We start from the raw sequence: 16,496 nt of genomic DNA on the forward strand, positions 1-16,496 counted from the left end.
GTCAGTATGAGGTGTTCTCTTATTAAAAAGAAATAAAAGGTGTTCTCTTATTTGTGTCTGGAAATAGCTAGCCAACATTAGCCAGTTAACTTGGGTGCTTGACTGCTGTTGTGAGGTCAGAACACTTCAGTGTGCGTCTCTGAACGCTCTGAATTTACCGAACGCCCAGAGCGCACTCTGAACACATCCTTTGCTGCGTTTGGCTCTGTTGCTTCTTTAGGTCACTGTAGCAGTTCATGTCGTTCTCCAGGGAAACCAGGTCACTGTGTTAGTTCTTGTCAGTCTCCAGGGCAACCAGGACGCGTCTACTGAGGGGATCCTGCTAGTGACTGAGAAACACGTTTCTATCCACCAATGGCCAGCCGGGGAACAGGCTTCCCGCTCCATCAACCGCCTCTGCGCGTATTTGTACGAGGCACAGAGAACAGGCACAGGTGCACATTCAGCCACAGTGAATTGAAGGGTAACAAGTTACTACTACCAGACAGTAAAGTTTTCACCTGAATTATTTCAGTTATATGGACTTGAAGTTAAAGAGATATTCTAATTTTAAAGTTAATACCGAGGACAGTTGTGTGTTGTTGTGGTCTAATACCCGTCGTCGAATTCACCTGTTGCTGTTGTAGTGTGTTGTTGTCTAATACCGTCAGCAATAAAGTCATGTAAACTAATGTCTTTCTGACTGGCAGGATAACATCACGAGGAGATTGCTGGGGGATTTCAGGACGAAGAGGAGACATTGCTCCAGCCAGAGGGTAAGGAGGTGTTATCAACATTGTACACATTCCCATTTACAGCAACGACCTGGGGAATAGTTACAGGGGAGAGGAGGGTTAGTAGGCAGTGTAACTAGCATGTGATTGGTTAGTAGACAGTGTAATGTAACATGTGATTGGTTAGTAGGCAGTGTAACGTAACATGTGATTGGTTAGTAGGCAGTGTAATGTAACATGTGATTGGTTAGTAGGCAGTGTAACGTAACATGTGATTGGTTAGTAGGCAGTGTAATGTTAACTGACTGTTATCTGATTCGTCAGCTCACGCTACAGCTGCCCTCTAAACTCTCACCTGAAACTCCGCCTCCACCTGGGTGTGAACTCTGCATGCAGGGGTTTTCTCCAACCCTGCACTACCACACCTGATCCTATTACTCAGCTGTTCCTTATGACATTGATTAGCTCAGGGATGGCCAACTCCAGTCCTCGGGGGCCTGATTGGTGTCACACTTTTGCCCCCCCCACACATCAATAATCAACTAATCATGATGTTCAGTTAAATTTAATCAACTGAGGACTCGATTTGCCATCCTTGGATTATCTGAATTAGGTGTTAGAGCAGGGCTGAATTAGGTGTTAGAGCAGGGCTGAATTAGGTGTCAGAGCAGGGCTGAATTATGTGTTAGAGCAGGGCTGAATTAGGTGTTAGAGCAGGGCTGAATTAGGTGTCAGAGCAGGGCTGAATTAGGTGTCAGAGCAGGGCTGAATTAGGTGTTAGAGCAGGGCTGAATTAGGTGTTAGAGCAGGGCTGAATTATGTGTCAGAGAAGAGCTGAATTAGGTGTCAGAGCAGGGCTGAATTAGGTGTTAGAGCAGGGCTGAATTAGGTGTCAGAGCAGGGCTGAATTAGGTGTCAGAGCAGGGCTGAATTAGGTGTCAGAGCAGGGCTGAATTAGGTGTCAGAGCAGGGCTGAATTAGGTGTCAGAGCAGGGCTGAATTAGGTGTCAGAGCAGGGCTGAATTAGGTGTCAGAGCAGGGCTGAATTAGGTGTCAGAGCAGGGCTGAATTAGGTGTCAGAGCAGGGCTGAATTAGGTGTCAGAGCAGGGCTGCATTAGGTGTTAGAGCAGATCGGAATTAGGTGTTAGAGCAGAATTAGGTGTTAGAGCAGGGCTGAATTAGGTGTTAGAGCAGGGCTGAATTAGGTGTTAGAGCAGGGCTGAATTAGGTGTTAGAGCAGGGCTGAATTAGGTGTTAGAGCAGATCTGAATTAGGTGTCAGAGCAGGGCTGAATTAGGTGTCAGAGCAGGGCTGAATTAGGTGTCAGAGCAGGGCTGAATTAGGTGTTAGAGCAGGGCTGAATTAGGTGTTAGAGCAGGGCTGAATTAGGTGTTAGAGCAGGGCTGAATTAGGTGTTAGAGCAGGGCTGAATTAGGTGTTAGAGCAGGGCTGAATTAGGTGTCAGAGCAGGGCTGAATTAGGTGTTAGAGCAGATCGGAATTAGGTGTTAGAGCAGATCGGAATTAGGTGTTAGAGCAGGGCTGAATTAGGTGTTAGAGCAGGGCTGAATTAGGTGTTAGAGCAGGGCTGAATTAGGTGTTAGAGCAGGGCTGAATTAGGTGTTAGAGCAGATCTGAAAGAAGGAAACGCTGCTCATGCACCTGCTACATTAGGCTAGGCTGCCCCTTCCCTCTCCTCTGTTCTGATTGGGCGGCTGGGAGGCAGTGTCTCGTTAGCTGATTGGTCTGTTTTATCAGTTTACCTGCTGCTGCCCTCTAGCTGTCCATGTAAACCGTCACTGGGGTTGAAATGAAACTTTACACTCATCAATTTCCCTCATTAGGATCAATAAAGTACTGCTACCAAGTGTTGAGTCCACACAGACCATCTGAGAAAAATCTAGACTCATCTCAACTGGTTCAAATATTGTCAGTTGAATTCAGATTTTTTAAAATCTTGGAACCACAGAGGTTGTCCGATTTTGTTATTATTATTTTTCCTCCTTGACTTTTCTCAGATGGTCGGTGTGAACTCGGCTTTGTTTCCATCATGTGTCACGATGAGGCAGTGCTGTGTTAGCTGACTGTTCTCACTTCAGCTGTTACACACTTCCATGTCACCACACGTGACTGACTACCTGACCACGATGGAATAAGATAAATAAATACATTTTCATTGCATAAACGTTTGAGAGTCTATTCCTTCTATAAATCAATTAATTCAAGTGTCATCTGAATATTTGAAATCCAACCTTCGTAAACATTTATCTATAAATCCAATACTGGTAGAGATGTTATACATTACATTATTTTTCTACATTACTGTAAACATGGATTAACGTGTTTTAAGGACAGAATGATTGTTCTACATTACTGTAAACAGGGATTAACATGTGTAAAGAACAGAATGATTGTTCTACATTAATGTAAACAGGGATTAACATGTTTAAAGAACAGTCTTTTAATCTGGCAATGACAAAACAAGTAACAACCTGCTTTAAATCAGACATATCTATGTTACACATAATAGTGGTTCTTTGAGGTGATTATACTGGTTTAACAAGCCATTGTGGTTGTCAGGGAATTCACTATGGACCTGGTGGTTGTCAGGGAATTCACTATGGACATGGTGGTTGTCAGGGAATTCACTATGGACATGGTGGTTGTCAGGGAATTCACTATGGACCTGGTTGTTGTCAGGGAATTCACTATGGACCTGGTGGTTGTCAGGAAATGTCAGTGTCACCCTCTTAGTGGCATAACACACACACCCTTTAATCTCTTATTGCAATAGTCATCATCTTCAGTCTTCATCTTCAGAAAAAATAATGGCAAATCCTTTCCCATACCACAAGGCACTAGCCCTAAAGTCACCACTCAGCACCTAACAACAGAGTTGACTTTATCTTAATTAATACCTCATAACCTTTAATTCAAACTCTGAAACCATCAGAGGTGTCCTTATTCCACTCCTCGCCATCCCGTCAGAGCTCTGTCCTTTTCTTTAGAATAATCTGACGCACCATGGTTATGGCCTCCTGACGAACGCTGTCGACGGGCTCCTCTGCCTTCCAGAACCTCACCACCTGGCCTTCAGGGTTCACCAGGAACTTCCAGAAGTTCCACTTCGGAACCTTCTTCACAGAATCTGTATGGTGAATGGAAACAAATGGTTACTAGGCTCAACGTCTTTGTTGTGTTGTGTGTCAATGTGTCATAACTGCAATTCCTCCCACACCCACATTTCCCATGAAAAATATTATCTTGAATATAATATTTTACTATTTTAAAAATGTTAGACTAAAGATAGGCATGTATGGCTAGGCTTTGTTAAACTATCCTTCGTTTTTCTTGTCCTTAGAAATAGCATAAACTGTCTTTATTAAATATCAGACTTATAATAGTAAGCCTACTGTGCTTACCTGTTATGAATTTGAAGGCTGGCTCCGCCTCCGAACCCATGATTTTGACCTTACTGAAGATGGTGAAGGTGACGCCATAGGTGTTCTTGGCGTAGGCCTCGATGTCCCGACTGGCCCCCATCTCGGTCTCCCCGAACTGGCCGCAGGGAAAAGCCAGGACGTTGAAATGGGACGTACCTAATTCCCGGTGCAGCTCCTGCAGAGAGCGATAGTTCATCGCAGTGTGTTCGCTGTGGCTCGCCACGTTGACAACCAGAGACGCCTGTGCCAGGAGGGGGATATATATATATATATCGGGGAATTGTAAACATGCTACATCTCAGAAACAAGTTATCAACCTTTTAGATAAACTCACTGACTTTTGCAGTAGACAGGGTTAGTCTACTCGTTGAGTCTTGCTGATGTGGACTTACTTTGCCTCGGTATCTCTCCAAAGAAACGCTTCTCCCTCTGGCGTCCTTCACCTCAAAAGAATAGAAATCTTGCGGCTTCCTGGACTTGGATATTTTGAGAAAACTATGTAGCATTAATAAACATCCCATGCACACCGTCATACTCAGTAGAACCCTGACCATTCGGGCTCTCGGGTTTAAGGGCTTGGTCGGGTAGCCCCCCAAAACCTCCAGCGCCTCCATCTTGGAGGGGGAATAAGGAAGATTTGGGGCGGGGGAAGGAGTTTGGGAACGGGGGTTGAATCTGGTTGGGCGGTGGGAACATAGTGGATTTCACGATTGAGGAGGTAACGGTTTGGGAGGAGGTCTCTTCCGTTTTAGGGATCAGTTTTCTGTAAGGGAATTCCGTGTTTTTCGGGCGATTTAGCAGCACTTTAATCTCATCTGAGATTTTACAGCCAGTCCAGATATGATTCGTTTTTTAAGACCTGTAATCATTACTAAAAATAGCATTTTAAAAAAGAACATGGAGAGTCAAGCAGGCAAATCTGGAAATCTGGAAATGTTTACTTTAGTCTAACCTACTTTTTTTTTTTTTAAGTGAAAATAATGTAAAAATAGGCCGATGACTTATTAACTGAAAGCCATTGGATAAATTATCTTTTATCAGACATTATTCTAATGTTAAGTAAATCACTTTTTCTGTTTTTCTTTAAACAAGAATTGAGGCATCTTGATCATCTCACAAGCGCTTTTAAATCGGATGGTGAGCGGGCGGCTGAGCGCAGAGCAGACTTTAGCCAATATCCCCGTAGCCACCAGATGGCGCCATTGTCCCTGCCTGGAATTCCACGATCTGCCAGAGACTGTCTGCATTCACCGCAAGAAGAGAGCACAGAGACACGTCTTCAAGGTTTGAGTGAATGAATCAATAAATACTGTAATATCCAATAGGGGAAATTGCATTGCAATGTAAATACTACTAAGGCAAATAAGTTTACACACCTTCAAATTCACACACTATTGGTCAGGTGCAAAACGGGCAAATCTATGGTCTTATTGTACACCCAAAAGACTGTAAAGGTATACAAACACCCATGATGCAAGCTGATGGTGTGACCTTTCTCCTTCAGACACAGTGGTGGAGGCCGGACTGTCACACAGGTAATATGACACCTGTCATAAGATTAACCACCTACAGGAGGAATGTGCCTAAACAGGTCTGTCCGTACACACACACACACGCACACGAGCATCAAACACACACACGAGCATCAAACACACACACACGCACACGAGCATCATACACACACACGGGCATCATATACACACATACACACACACGCACACACATATACACACATACACACACACCCACAAGCACACGAGCATCATACACACACACACACACGCTTCACACCACACACACGCACACACATATACCCACATACACACACACCCACACAAGCATCATACACACACACACACACGCTTCACACCACACACACGCACACGGGCATCATACACACACAAGCACACGAGCATCAAACACACACACACGCTTCACACCACACACACGCACACACATATACCCACATACACCCACACAAGCATCATACACACACACACACGCTTCACACCACACACATACACACACACACACGCATACACATATACACACATATACACACATACACACACAAGCACACGAGCATCAAACACACACACACACGCTTCACACCACACACACGCACACACATATACCCACATACACACACACCCACACAAGCATCATACACACACACGCTTCACACCACACACACGCATCACAACACACCACCCCAAAACTCTTGATTGGCGTTAAAAGTTCTAAAAGTGTCCTCCAGAAAATATATGCACTCATTGGACTGTAAGTCTCAATAATTGTTTGTGTTGGTGGACGTGTTGTTGTTGGACTGGGTATGATCTGATTCTAGAGAACAGGACATGTTGTTGGACTGGGTATGATTCTAGAGAACAGGGCATGTTGTTGTTGGACTGGGTATGATCTGATTCTAGAGAACAGGACATGTTGTTATTGTTGGACTGGGTATGGTCTGATTCTAGAGAACAGGACATGTTGTTGTTGGACTGGGTATGGTCTGATTCTAGAGAACAGGACATGTTGTTGGACTGGGTATGGTCTGATTCTAGAGAACAGGACATGTTGTTGTTGGACTGGGTATGGTCTGATTCTAGATAACAGGGCATGTTGTTGTTGGACTGGGTATGGTCTGATTCTAGATAACAGGACATGTTGTTGTTGGACTGGGTTTGATCTGAATCTAGAGAAAATGACATGTTGTTGGACTGGGTATGGTCTGTTTCTAGAGAACAGGACATGTTGTTGTTGGACTGGGTATGGTCTGATTCTAGAGAACAGGATATGTTGTTGGACTGGGTATGGTCTGATTCTAGAGAATAGGGCATGTTGTTGTTGGACTGGGTATGATCTGATTCTAGAGAACAGGACATGTTGTTGGACTGGGTATGGTCTGATTCTAGAGAACAGGACATGTTGTTGGACTGGGTATGATCTGATTCTAGAGAACAGGACATGTTGTTGTTGTTGGACTGGGTATGATCTGATTCTAGAGAACAGGACATGTTGTTGGACTGGGTATGGTCTGATTCTAGAGAACAGGGCATGTTGTTGTTGTTGGACTGGGTATGGTCTGAATCTAGAGAACAGGACATGTTGTTGGACTGGGTATGGTCTGTTTCTAGAGAACAGGACATGTTGTTGTTGGACTGGGTATGGTCTGATTCTAGAGAACAGGATATGTTGTTGGACTGGGTATGGTCTGATTCTAGAGAATAGGGCATGTTGTTGGACTGGGTATGATCTGATTCTAGAGAACAGGACATGTTGTTGTTGTTGGACTGGGTATGGTCTGATTCTAGAGAACAGGACATGTTGTTGTTGTGGGACTGGGTATGGTCTGATTCTAGAGAACAGGACATGTTGTTGTTGTTGGACTGGGTATGGTCTGATTCTAGAGAACAGGACATGTTGTTGTTGGACTGGGTATGGTCTGATTCTAGAGAACAGGACATGTTGTTGTTGGACTGGGTTTGATCTGAATCTAGAGAACAGGACATGTTGTTGGACTGGGTATGGTCTGTTTCTAGAGAACAGGACATGTTGTTGTTGGACTGGGTATGGTCTGATTCTAGAGAACAGGATATGTTGTTGGACTGGGTATGGTCTGATTCTAGAGAACAGGACATGTTGTTGTTGTTGGACTGGGTATGGTCTGATTCTAGAGAACAGGACATGTTGTTGTTGTTGGACTGGGTATGGTCTGATTCTAGAGAACAGGACATGTTGTTGTTGTGGGACTGGGTATGGTCTGATTCTAGAGAACAGGACATGTTGTTGATGTTGTTGTTGTTGGACTGGGTATGGTCTGATTCTAGAGAACAGGACATGTTGTTGTTGGACTGGGTATGATCTGATTCTAGAGAACAGGACATGTTGTTGTTGGACTGGGTATGGTCTGATTCTAGAGAACAGGACATGTTGTTGTTGTTGGACTGGGTATGGTCTGATTCTAGAGAATATGGCATGTTGTTGTTGGACTGGGTATGGTCTGATTCTAGAAAACAGGACATGTTGTTGTTGTTGGACTGGGTATGATCTGATTCTAGAGAACAGGACATGTTGTTGTTGTTGGACTGGGTATGGTCTGATTCTAGAGAATAGGGCATGTTGTTGTTGGACTGGGTATGATCTGATTCTAGAGAACAGGACATGTTGTTGTTGTTGGACTGGGTATGATCTGATTCTAGAGAACAGGACATGTTGTTGGACTGGGTATGGTCTGATTCTAGAGAACAGGACATGTTGTTGTGGGACTGGGTATGGTCTGATTCTAGAGAACAGGACATGTTGTTGTTGGACTGGGTATGGTCTGATTCTAGAGAATAGGACATGTTGTTGTTGGACTGGGTATGATCTGATTCTAGAGAACAGGACATGTTGTTGTTGGACTGGGTATGGTCTGATTCTAGAGAACAGGACATGTTGTTGGACTGGGTATGGTCTGATTCTAGAGAACAGGACATGTTGTTGTTGTTGTTGGACTGGGTATGATCTGATTCTAGAGAACAGGACATGTTGTTGTTGTTGGACTGGGTATGGTCTGATTCTAGAGAACAGGACATGTTGTTGTTGGACTGGGTATGGTCTGATTCTAGAGAACAGGACATGTTGTTGTTGGACTGGGTTTGATCTGAATCTAGAGAACAGGACATGTTGTTGGACTGGGTATGGTCTGTTTCTAGAGAACAGGACATGTTGTTGGACTGGGTATGGTCTGATTCTAGAGAATAGGGCATGTTGTTGTTGGACTGGGTATGGTCTGATTCTAGAGAACAGGACATGTTGTTGTTGTGGGACTGGGTATGGTCTGATTCTAGAGAACAGGACATGTTGTTGATGTTGTTGTTGTTGGACTGGGTATGGTCTGATTCTAGAGAACAGGACATGTTGTTGTTGGACTGGGTATGATCTGATTCTAGAGAACAGGACATGTTGTTGTTGGACTGGGTATGGTCTGATTCTAGAGAACAAGACATGTTGTTGTTGGACTGGGTATGATCTGATTCTAGAGAACAGGACATGTTGTTGGACTGGGTATGGTCTGATTCTAGAGAACAGGACATGTTGTTGTTGTTGGACTGGGTATGGTCGGATTCTAGAGAATATGGCATTTTGTTGTTGGACTGGGTATGATCTGTTTCTAGAGAACAGGACATGTTGTTGTTGGACTGGGTATGGTCTGATTCTAGAGAACAGGATATGTTGTTGGACTGGGTATGGTCTGATTCTAGAGAATAGGGCATGTTGTTGTTGGACTGGGTATGGTCTGATTCTAGAGAACAGAACATGTTGTTGTTGTTGGACTGGGTATGGTCTGATTCTAGAGAATATGGCATGTTGTTGTTGGACTGGGTATGGTCTGATTCTAGAGAACAGGACATGTTGTTGTTGTGGGACTGGGTATGGTCTGATTCTAGAGAACAGGACATGTTGTTGATGTTGTTGTTGTTGGACTGGGTATGGTCTGATTCTAGAGAACAGGACATGTTGTTGTTGGACTGGGTATGATCTGATTCTAGAGAACAGGACATGTTGTTGTTGGACTGGGTATGGTCTGATTCTAGAGAACAGGACATGTTGTTGTTGTTGGACTGGGTATGATCTGATTCTAGAGAACAGGACATGTTGTTGGACTGGGTATGGTCTGATTCTAGAGAACAGGACATGTTGTTGTTGTTGGACTGGGTATGGTCTGATTCTAGAGAATATGGCATGTTGTTGTTGGACTGGGTATGATCTGATTCTAGAGAACAGGACATGTTGTTGTTGTTGGACTGGGTATGGTCTGATTCTAGAGAATAGGGCATGTTGTTGTTGGACTGGGTATGATCTGATTCTAGAGAACAGGACATGTTGTTGTTGTTGGACTGGGTATGATCTGATTCTAGAGAACAGGACATGTTGTTGTTGGACTGGGTATGGTCTGATTCTAGAGAACAGGACATGTTGTTGTTGTGGGACTGGGTATGGTCTGATTCTAGAGAACAGGACATGTTGTTGTTGGACTTGGTATGGTCTGATTCTAGAGAATAGGACATGTTGTTGTTGGACTGGGTATGATCTGATTCTAGAGAACATGACATGTTGTTGTTGGACTGGGTATGGTCTGATTCTAGAGAACAGGACATGTTGTTGGACTGGGTATGGTCTGATTCTAGAGAACAGGACATGTTGTTGTTGTTGGACTGGGTATGATCTGATTCTAGAGAACAGGACATGTTGTTGGACTGGGTATGGTCTGATTCTAGAGAACAGGACATGTTGTTGTTGTTGGACTGGGTATGGTCTGATTCTAGAGAACAGGACATGTTGTTGTTGTTGGATTGGGTATGATCTGATTCTAGAGAACAGGACATGTTGTTGTTGTTGGACTGGGTATGATCTGATTCTAGAGAACAGGACATGTTGTTGGACTGGGTATGGTCTGATTCTAGAGAACAGGGCATGTTGTTGTTGTTGGACTGGGTATGATCTGATTCTAGAGAACAGGACATGTTGTTGGACTGGGTATGATCTGATTCTAGAGAACAGGACATGTTGTTGTTGTTGGACTGGGTATGGTCTGATTCTAGAGAACAGGACATGTTGTTGTTGGACTGGGTATGATCTGATTCTAGAGAACAGGACATGTTGTTGTTGGACTGGGTATGATCTGATTCTAGAGAACAGGACATGTTGTTGTTGTGGGACTGGGTATGGTCTGATTCTAGAGAACAGGACATGTTGTTGTTGTTGGACTGGGTATGGTCTGATTCTAGAGAACAGGACATGTTGTTGTTGACTGGGTATGGTCTGATTCTAGAGAACAGGACATGTTGTTGTTGTTGTTGGACTGGGTACGATCTGATTCTAGAGAACAGGACATGTTGTTGTTGTTGGACTGGGTATGGTCTGATTCTAGAGAACAGGACATGTTGTTGTTGGACTGGGTATGATCTGATTCTAGAGAACAGGACATGTTGTTGGACTGGGTATGATCTGATTCTAGAGAACAGGACATGTTGTTGTTGTTGGACTGGGTATGGTCTGATTCTAGAGAACAGGACACGTTGGTGGACTGGGTATGATCTGATTCTAGAGAACAGGACATGTTGTTGTTGTTGGACTGGGTATGGTCTGATTCTAGAGAACAGGACATGTTGTTGTTGTTGGACTGGGTATGGTCTGATTCTAGAGAACAGGACATGTTGTTGGACTGGGTATGGTCTGATTCTAGAGAACAGGACATGTTGTTGTTGTTGGACTGGGTATGGTCTGATTCTAGAGAACAGGACATGTTGTTGGACTGGGTATGGTCTGATTCTAGAGAACAGGACATGTTGTTGTTGTTGGACTGGGTATGGTCTGATTCTAGAGAACAGGACATGTTGTTGGACTGGGTATGGTCTGATTCTAGAGAACAGGACATGTTGTTGTTGTTGGACTGGGTATGGTCTGATTCTAGAGAACAGGACATGTTGTTGGACTGGGTATGATTCTAGAGAATAGGACATGTTGTTGGACTGGGTATGGTCTGATTCTAGAGAACAGGACAGATGCACAGAGAATGCAGATAGAGTATGGAGGCTCATTTAACAACTGATATGTTTCACTTCTATTTACTACTATCTATGGGTTGACAGTGTGTCTATGGGCTATGGGTTGACTGTCTGTCTATGGGTTGACTGTCTGTCTATGGGTTGACTGTCTGTCTATGGGTTGACTGTCTGTCTATGGGTTGATTGTCTGTCTATGGGTTGACTGTGTATCTATGGATTGACTGTGTATCTATGGATTGACTGTGTATCTATGGGTTGACTGTGTGTCTATGGGTTGACTGTCAATCTATGGGTTGACTGTCTATGGGTTGACTGTGTATCTGTAGGTTGACTTTGTATCTGTGGGTTGACTGTGTATATGTGGGTTGACTGTGTATATGTGGGTTGACTGTGTATGTATGGGTTGACTGTATATCTATGTGTTGACTGCCTGTCTATGGGTTGACTGTGTGTCTATGGGTTGACTGTGTGTCTATGGGTTGACTGTATATTTTTATTTTATCTTTATTTAACCAGGCAAGTCAGTTAAGAACAAATTCTTATTTTCAATGACGGCCTAGGAACAGTGGGTTAACTGCCTGTTCAGGGGCAGAACGACAGATTTGTACCTTGTCAGCTCGGGGATATGAACTTGCAACCTTTCGGTTACTGCTGGTTACTAGTGCAACGCTCTAGGCTACCCTGCCGCCCCTATAGCAGGGCTCTTCTAATCCCTACCCTGCCGCCCCTATAGCAGGGCTCTTCCAATCCCTCCCCTGCCGCCCCTATAGCAGGGCTCTTCCAATCCCTACCCTGCCGCCCCTATAGCAGGGCTCTTCCAATCCCTACCCTGTCGCCCCTATAGCAGGGCTCTTCCAATCCCTACCCTGTCGCCCCTATAGCAGGGCTCTTCCAATCCCTACCCTGCCGCCCCTATAGCAGGGCTCTTCCAATCCCTACCCTGCCGCCCCTATAGCAGGGCTCTTCCAATCCCTACCCTGCCGCCCCTATAGCAGGGCTCTTCCAATCCCTACCCTGCCGCCCCTATAGCAGGGCTCTTCCAATCCCTACCCTGCCGCCCCTATAGCAGGGCTCTTCCAATCCCTACCCTGCCGCCCCTATAGCAGGGCTCTTCCAATCCCTACCCTGCCGCCCCTATAGCAGGGCTCTTCCAATCCCTACCCTGCCGCCCCTATAGCAGGGCTCTTCCAATCCCTACCCTGCCGCCCCTATAGCAAGGCTCTTCCAATCCCTACCCTGCCGCCCCTATAGCAAGGCTCTTCCAATCCCTACCCTGCCGCCCCTATAGCAAGGCTCTTCCAATCCCTACCCTGCCGCCCCTATAGCAGGGCTCTTCCAATCCCTACCCTGCCACCCCTATAGCAGGGCTCTTCCAATCCCTACCCTGTGGCCCCTATAGCAGGGCTCTTCCAATCCCTACCCTGTCGCCCCTATAGCAGGGCTGTTCCAATCCCTCCCCTGCCGCCCCTATAGCAGGGCTCTTCCAATCCCTACCCTGTCGCCCCTATAGCAGGGCTCTTCCAATCCCCACCCTGTCGCCCCTATAGCAGGGCTCTTCCAATCCCCACCCTGTCGCCCCTATAGCAGGGCTCTTCCAATACCTCCCCTGCCGCCCCTATAGCAGGGCTCTTCCAATCCCTACCCTGCCGCCCCTATAGCAAGGCTCTTCCAATCCCTACCCTGCCGCCCCTATAGCAGGGCTCTTCCAATCCCTCCCTGCCGCCCCTATAGCAGGGCTCTTCCAATCCCTACCCTGCCGCCCCTATAGCAAGGCTCTTCCAATCCCTACCCTGCCGCCCCTATAGCAAGGCTCTTCCAATCCCTACCCTGCCGCCCCTATAGTAAGGCTCTTCCAATCCCTACCCTGCCGCCCCTATAGCAGGGCTCTTCCAATCCCTACCCTGACGCCCCTATAGCAGGGCTCTTCCAATCCCTACCCTGCCGCCCCTATAGCAGGGCTCTTCCAATCCCTACCCTGTCGCCCCTATACCAGGGTTCTTCCAATCCCTACCCTGTATGCCATCTGTTTTCAGGTGTCGCTAACAATGCAAACCAAAATGGAAGTTAACTTGGTACTAGTCCGTACGCGAAGAGAGTCCTGCAGATGGTGACGGCTGTTGACTGTTAAAAGGCGTAAGAGTCGTGTCCTTCGGGTATGGATGTGGTCGCAAGACCAAACCTGGAGTGTGCACACTCACATCTAAATACCAGGACTGGATCAATACAACCATCCAGACCGCTGGCTGATTTAACCAACTTCTGTCTATTCTGAAAAACATTGATATACTGTGAGGAAAAATGCCATTTAATATAATTATTTTTTAGCAACTGGAAAAAAACAAAGTGTCTTGCTCCTTAAATATGAATTAATATCATTATTATCATAATTAATATCAGTATCATTATTAATATAATAATAATTATTATTATAATAATTAATATAATTATATTATATATTTATATTATATATTTCCCATGCCAATAAAGCCCTTGAATTAAAATGGACCGAGAGTGCTGCCACGTTCAAAACTTTGACCTCGTATTCTTCCGAGTTCCCAGTTGTTTTGAACGTGGCTTGCATCACAAGGGGTCAGGAGGAGATGAGAGACAACCCACCTACCCAGTTGACCAATCAGACTGACACATTAACCTTTTTAACCCCTCACCCCTGCAGCGATTGGGTTTCCTGGGTAAATAACACACTCTCACTTTTCACAAACTAACTCAGACTGCAGAAACAAATAACTCACCTGAAGTGCAGACCAAAAATATATATGTTTTCCTTTATTTAACCAGGCAAGTCAGTTATGAAGAAATTCTTATTTTCAATGATGACCTAGGAACAGTGGGTTAACTGGTCTAGGAACAGTGGGTTAACTGGTCTAAGAACAGTGGGTTAAATGCCTCGTTCAGGGGCAGAACAACAGATTTTTACCTTGTCAGCTCAGGGATTCGATCTTGCAACCTTTCGGTTACTAGTCCAACACTCTTAACCACTAGGCTACCTAATTTAGATTATATTTATATGGTGCAGACGTCATTGTGACAGGTTAAAGGACATTCATAGCCTGTTATACATTGAAAAGTATTAGTAAATTCATAGTATGTGAGGATCTTAAAACATCTAAGGTTAAAATATGCATTCAGTATTAGTTGATAGAGATTGATAACATTCATATAATTGTGTTAAAGTTCAAATCTGTCAAAGGGTACGAATTGTGAGAGTAATGTGTAAACGTTATATTGATTACTTTATTTTGTGGTGCCTAAAAGTGTTAATCTGTGATCTACGAAATGCTTTTAATCTATGAGCCGGAGATCGATTGCTCTGGTCTCCACCCATATTCCTGGGGAAATTCCCGGTCTTTTTCTCATTGAACTAAATGTTGACTTGAGAATACAACACCGTATCACTCTCGTGATTATTTCTTCCCTGTTTTCAGGGGCGTAACATCATCACGTCATTATGAGATATGTAACCCTGATATCTATTATGAGATACAGTACGTTATCTAGAGATGGCGTGACACAATTCCCTGTAACTGTCCCCAAACTCCCTGTTTTTACAGGAATCCTGGTTGGAGTATTCCCAGATTTCCTGCTTATTCCCTCCCTGGTTTATATTTTTCGTAACCCTGTCGAGGTCATTCATCTACTGTCCTCAAGGTGTCCAATTATGTCAATGACCCACTCACCTTGTGTCCCAGCTCCCTAATGAAAAGGATGAATAGTGGATGACCCACTCACCTTGTGTCCCAGCTCCCTACTGAAAAGGATGAATAGTGGATGACCCACTCACCTTGTGTCCCAGCTCCCTAATGAAAAGGACAGAGTACAACCTGAAGCCGTTGAATAGTGGATGCGTCATATTCCTTTTAAAAACACGGAAATAGTTCCAATGGTTTTCCCCTCGTTCATTTGTCACATTTGGAATTAGATTTTTTTTGGCGTGATTATTTTGATAGCCGTGTAATTCTCTCTCGGACAAGGTGCATTTTATCAATATATTCGCCTCAATTTACTCTCAAATGCGCAATGATAATTATTGATTAAAAAATTACCTTGTCCGAGAGATTTGCAAGGTTATCAAAACATCACGCCAGGGTAAGCAATGTAACCAACTTCACATAGCCCCCCAGAAGAGGGGGCACACGGACACCAACACGTCAGATTGACTTGTTTTTTTTTTATCTGCAGTAAAAGATATAAAACAGTGAAGACATGCATTAAAACAGGACTTTCACAGCCACACGTTCACTGCTCTCAGAAAATCTCTCTCAGACTGAAGAGCAGACAGACCAACTTACCAAATAAGGAAGAAGCACTCGAAACCCACTAGTTGTTCTTTCAAAGAAAATGGTTAATCCTGAAGACCTCTCGTATTGCCAACCGTACTACAATGGCAGCAAATATTTGTATGAATTCGACAACACATAACAAAACTTTTTTCTTGAAGTGAATGGTTTCACCCACTACTCTACCCGCGACCTGCGGTGTTCTTTGATATCTACATCGCGCAGGAGGTTGGATGGAAACTCTAAATGTTCACTCAGTCACACCTACACGAAACACAGACCGTATAGTTCTAAAATCCCTGATGGAAAAATGATTAGTGTAAAAACGATTGGAACCATTTCGGGGTTTTATGACTCCATACTGTGTTACTCAATAGCCTTGATCTAGATCAGTAATTTTGTTGTAGCCCTGAACCAGCTCACCTGATTCACCCAATCAAGGGCTTGATGATTAGTTGATCAATTGAATCAGGTGTGATAGATCAAACACAT

General features: G+C 44.4%; 1 protein-coding gene and 1 long non-coding RNA gene across 3 annotated transcripts; one reads left to right on the top strand and one right to left on the bottom strand.

Moving 5' to 3' along the window:
- The first annotated feature begins 217 nt into the window (after positions 1-217).
- Positions 218-2,883, top strand: LOC115140621 (uncharacterized). Its single transcript, XR_003865265.2, has 3 exons — positions 218-463; positions 690-755; positions 2,732-2,883. It is a non-coding gene; the product is annotated as an uncharacterized LOC115140621 (long non-coding RNA).
- A 275-nt stretch (positions 2,884-3,158) lies between these two features.
- On the bottom strand, positions 3,159-5,135 carry LOC115140359 (probable glutathione peroxidase 8). Of its 2 annotated transcripts, none has more exons than XM_029678706.2 (3): positions 4,495-5,135; positions 4,136-4,397; positions 3,159-3,861 (listed from the first exon to the last, which is right to left on the bottom strand). In XM_029678706.2, exons 1-3 carry the CDS (start codon positions 4,768-4,770, stop codon positions 3,698-3,700), a joined length of 702 nt encoding a protein of 233 aa, XP_029534566.1. In that variant the 5' UTR covers positions 4,771-5,135; the 3' UTR covers positions 3,159-3,697. The 2 variants fall into 2 exon arrangements, with proteins under 2 accessions (XP_029534566.1, XP_029534567.1); XM_029678707.2 differs by having other exon boundaries at positions 4,549-5,120.
- Between the last annotated feature and the right edge of the window lie 11,361 nt (positions 5,136-16,496).

This window comes from Oncorhynchus nerka, linkage group LG13 (assembly GCF_034236695.1).
Source record: "Oncorhynchus nerka isolate Pitt River linkage group LG13, Oner_Uvic_2.0, whole genome shotgun sequence".
Lineage (NCBI taxonomy): Eukaryota > Metazoa > Chordata > Actinopteri > Salmoniformes > Salmonidae > Oncorhynchus > Oncorhynchus nerka.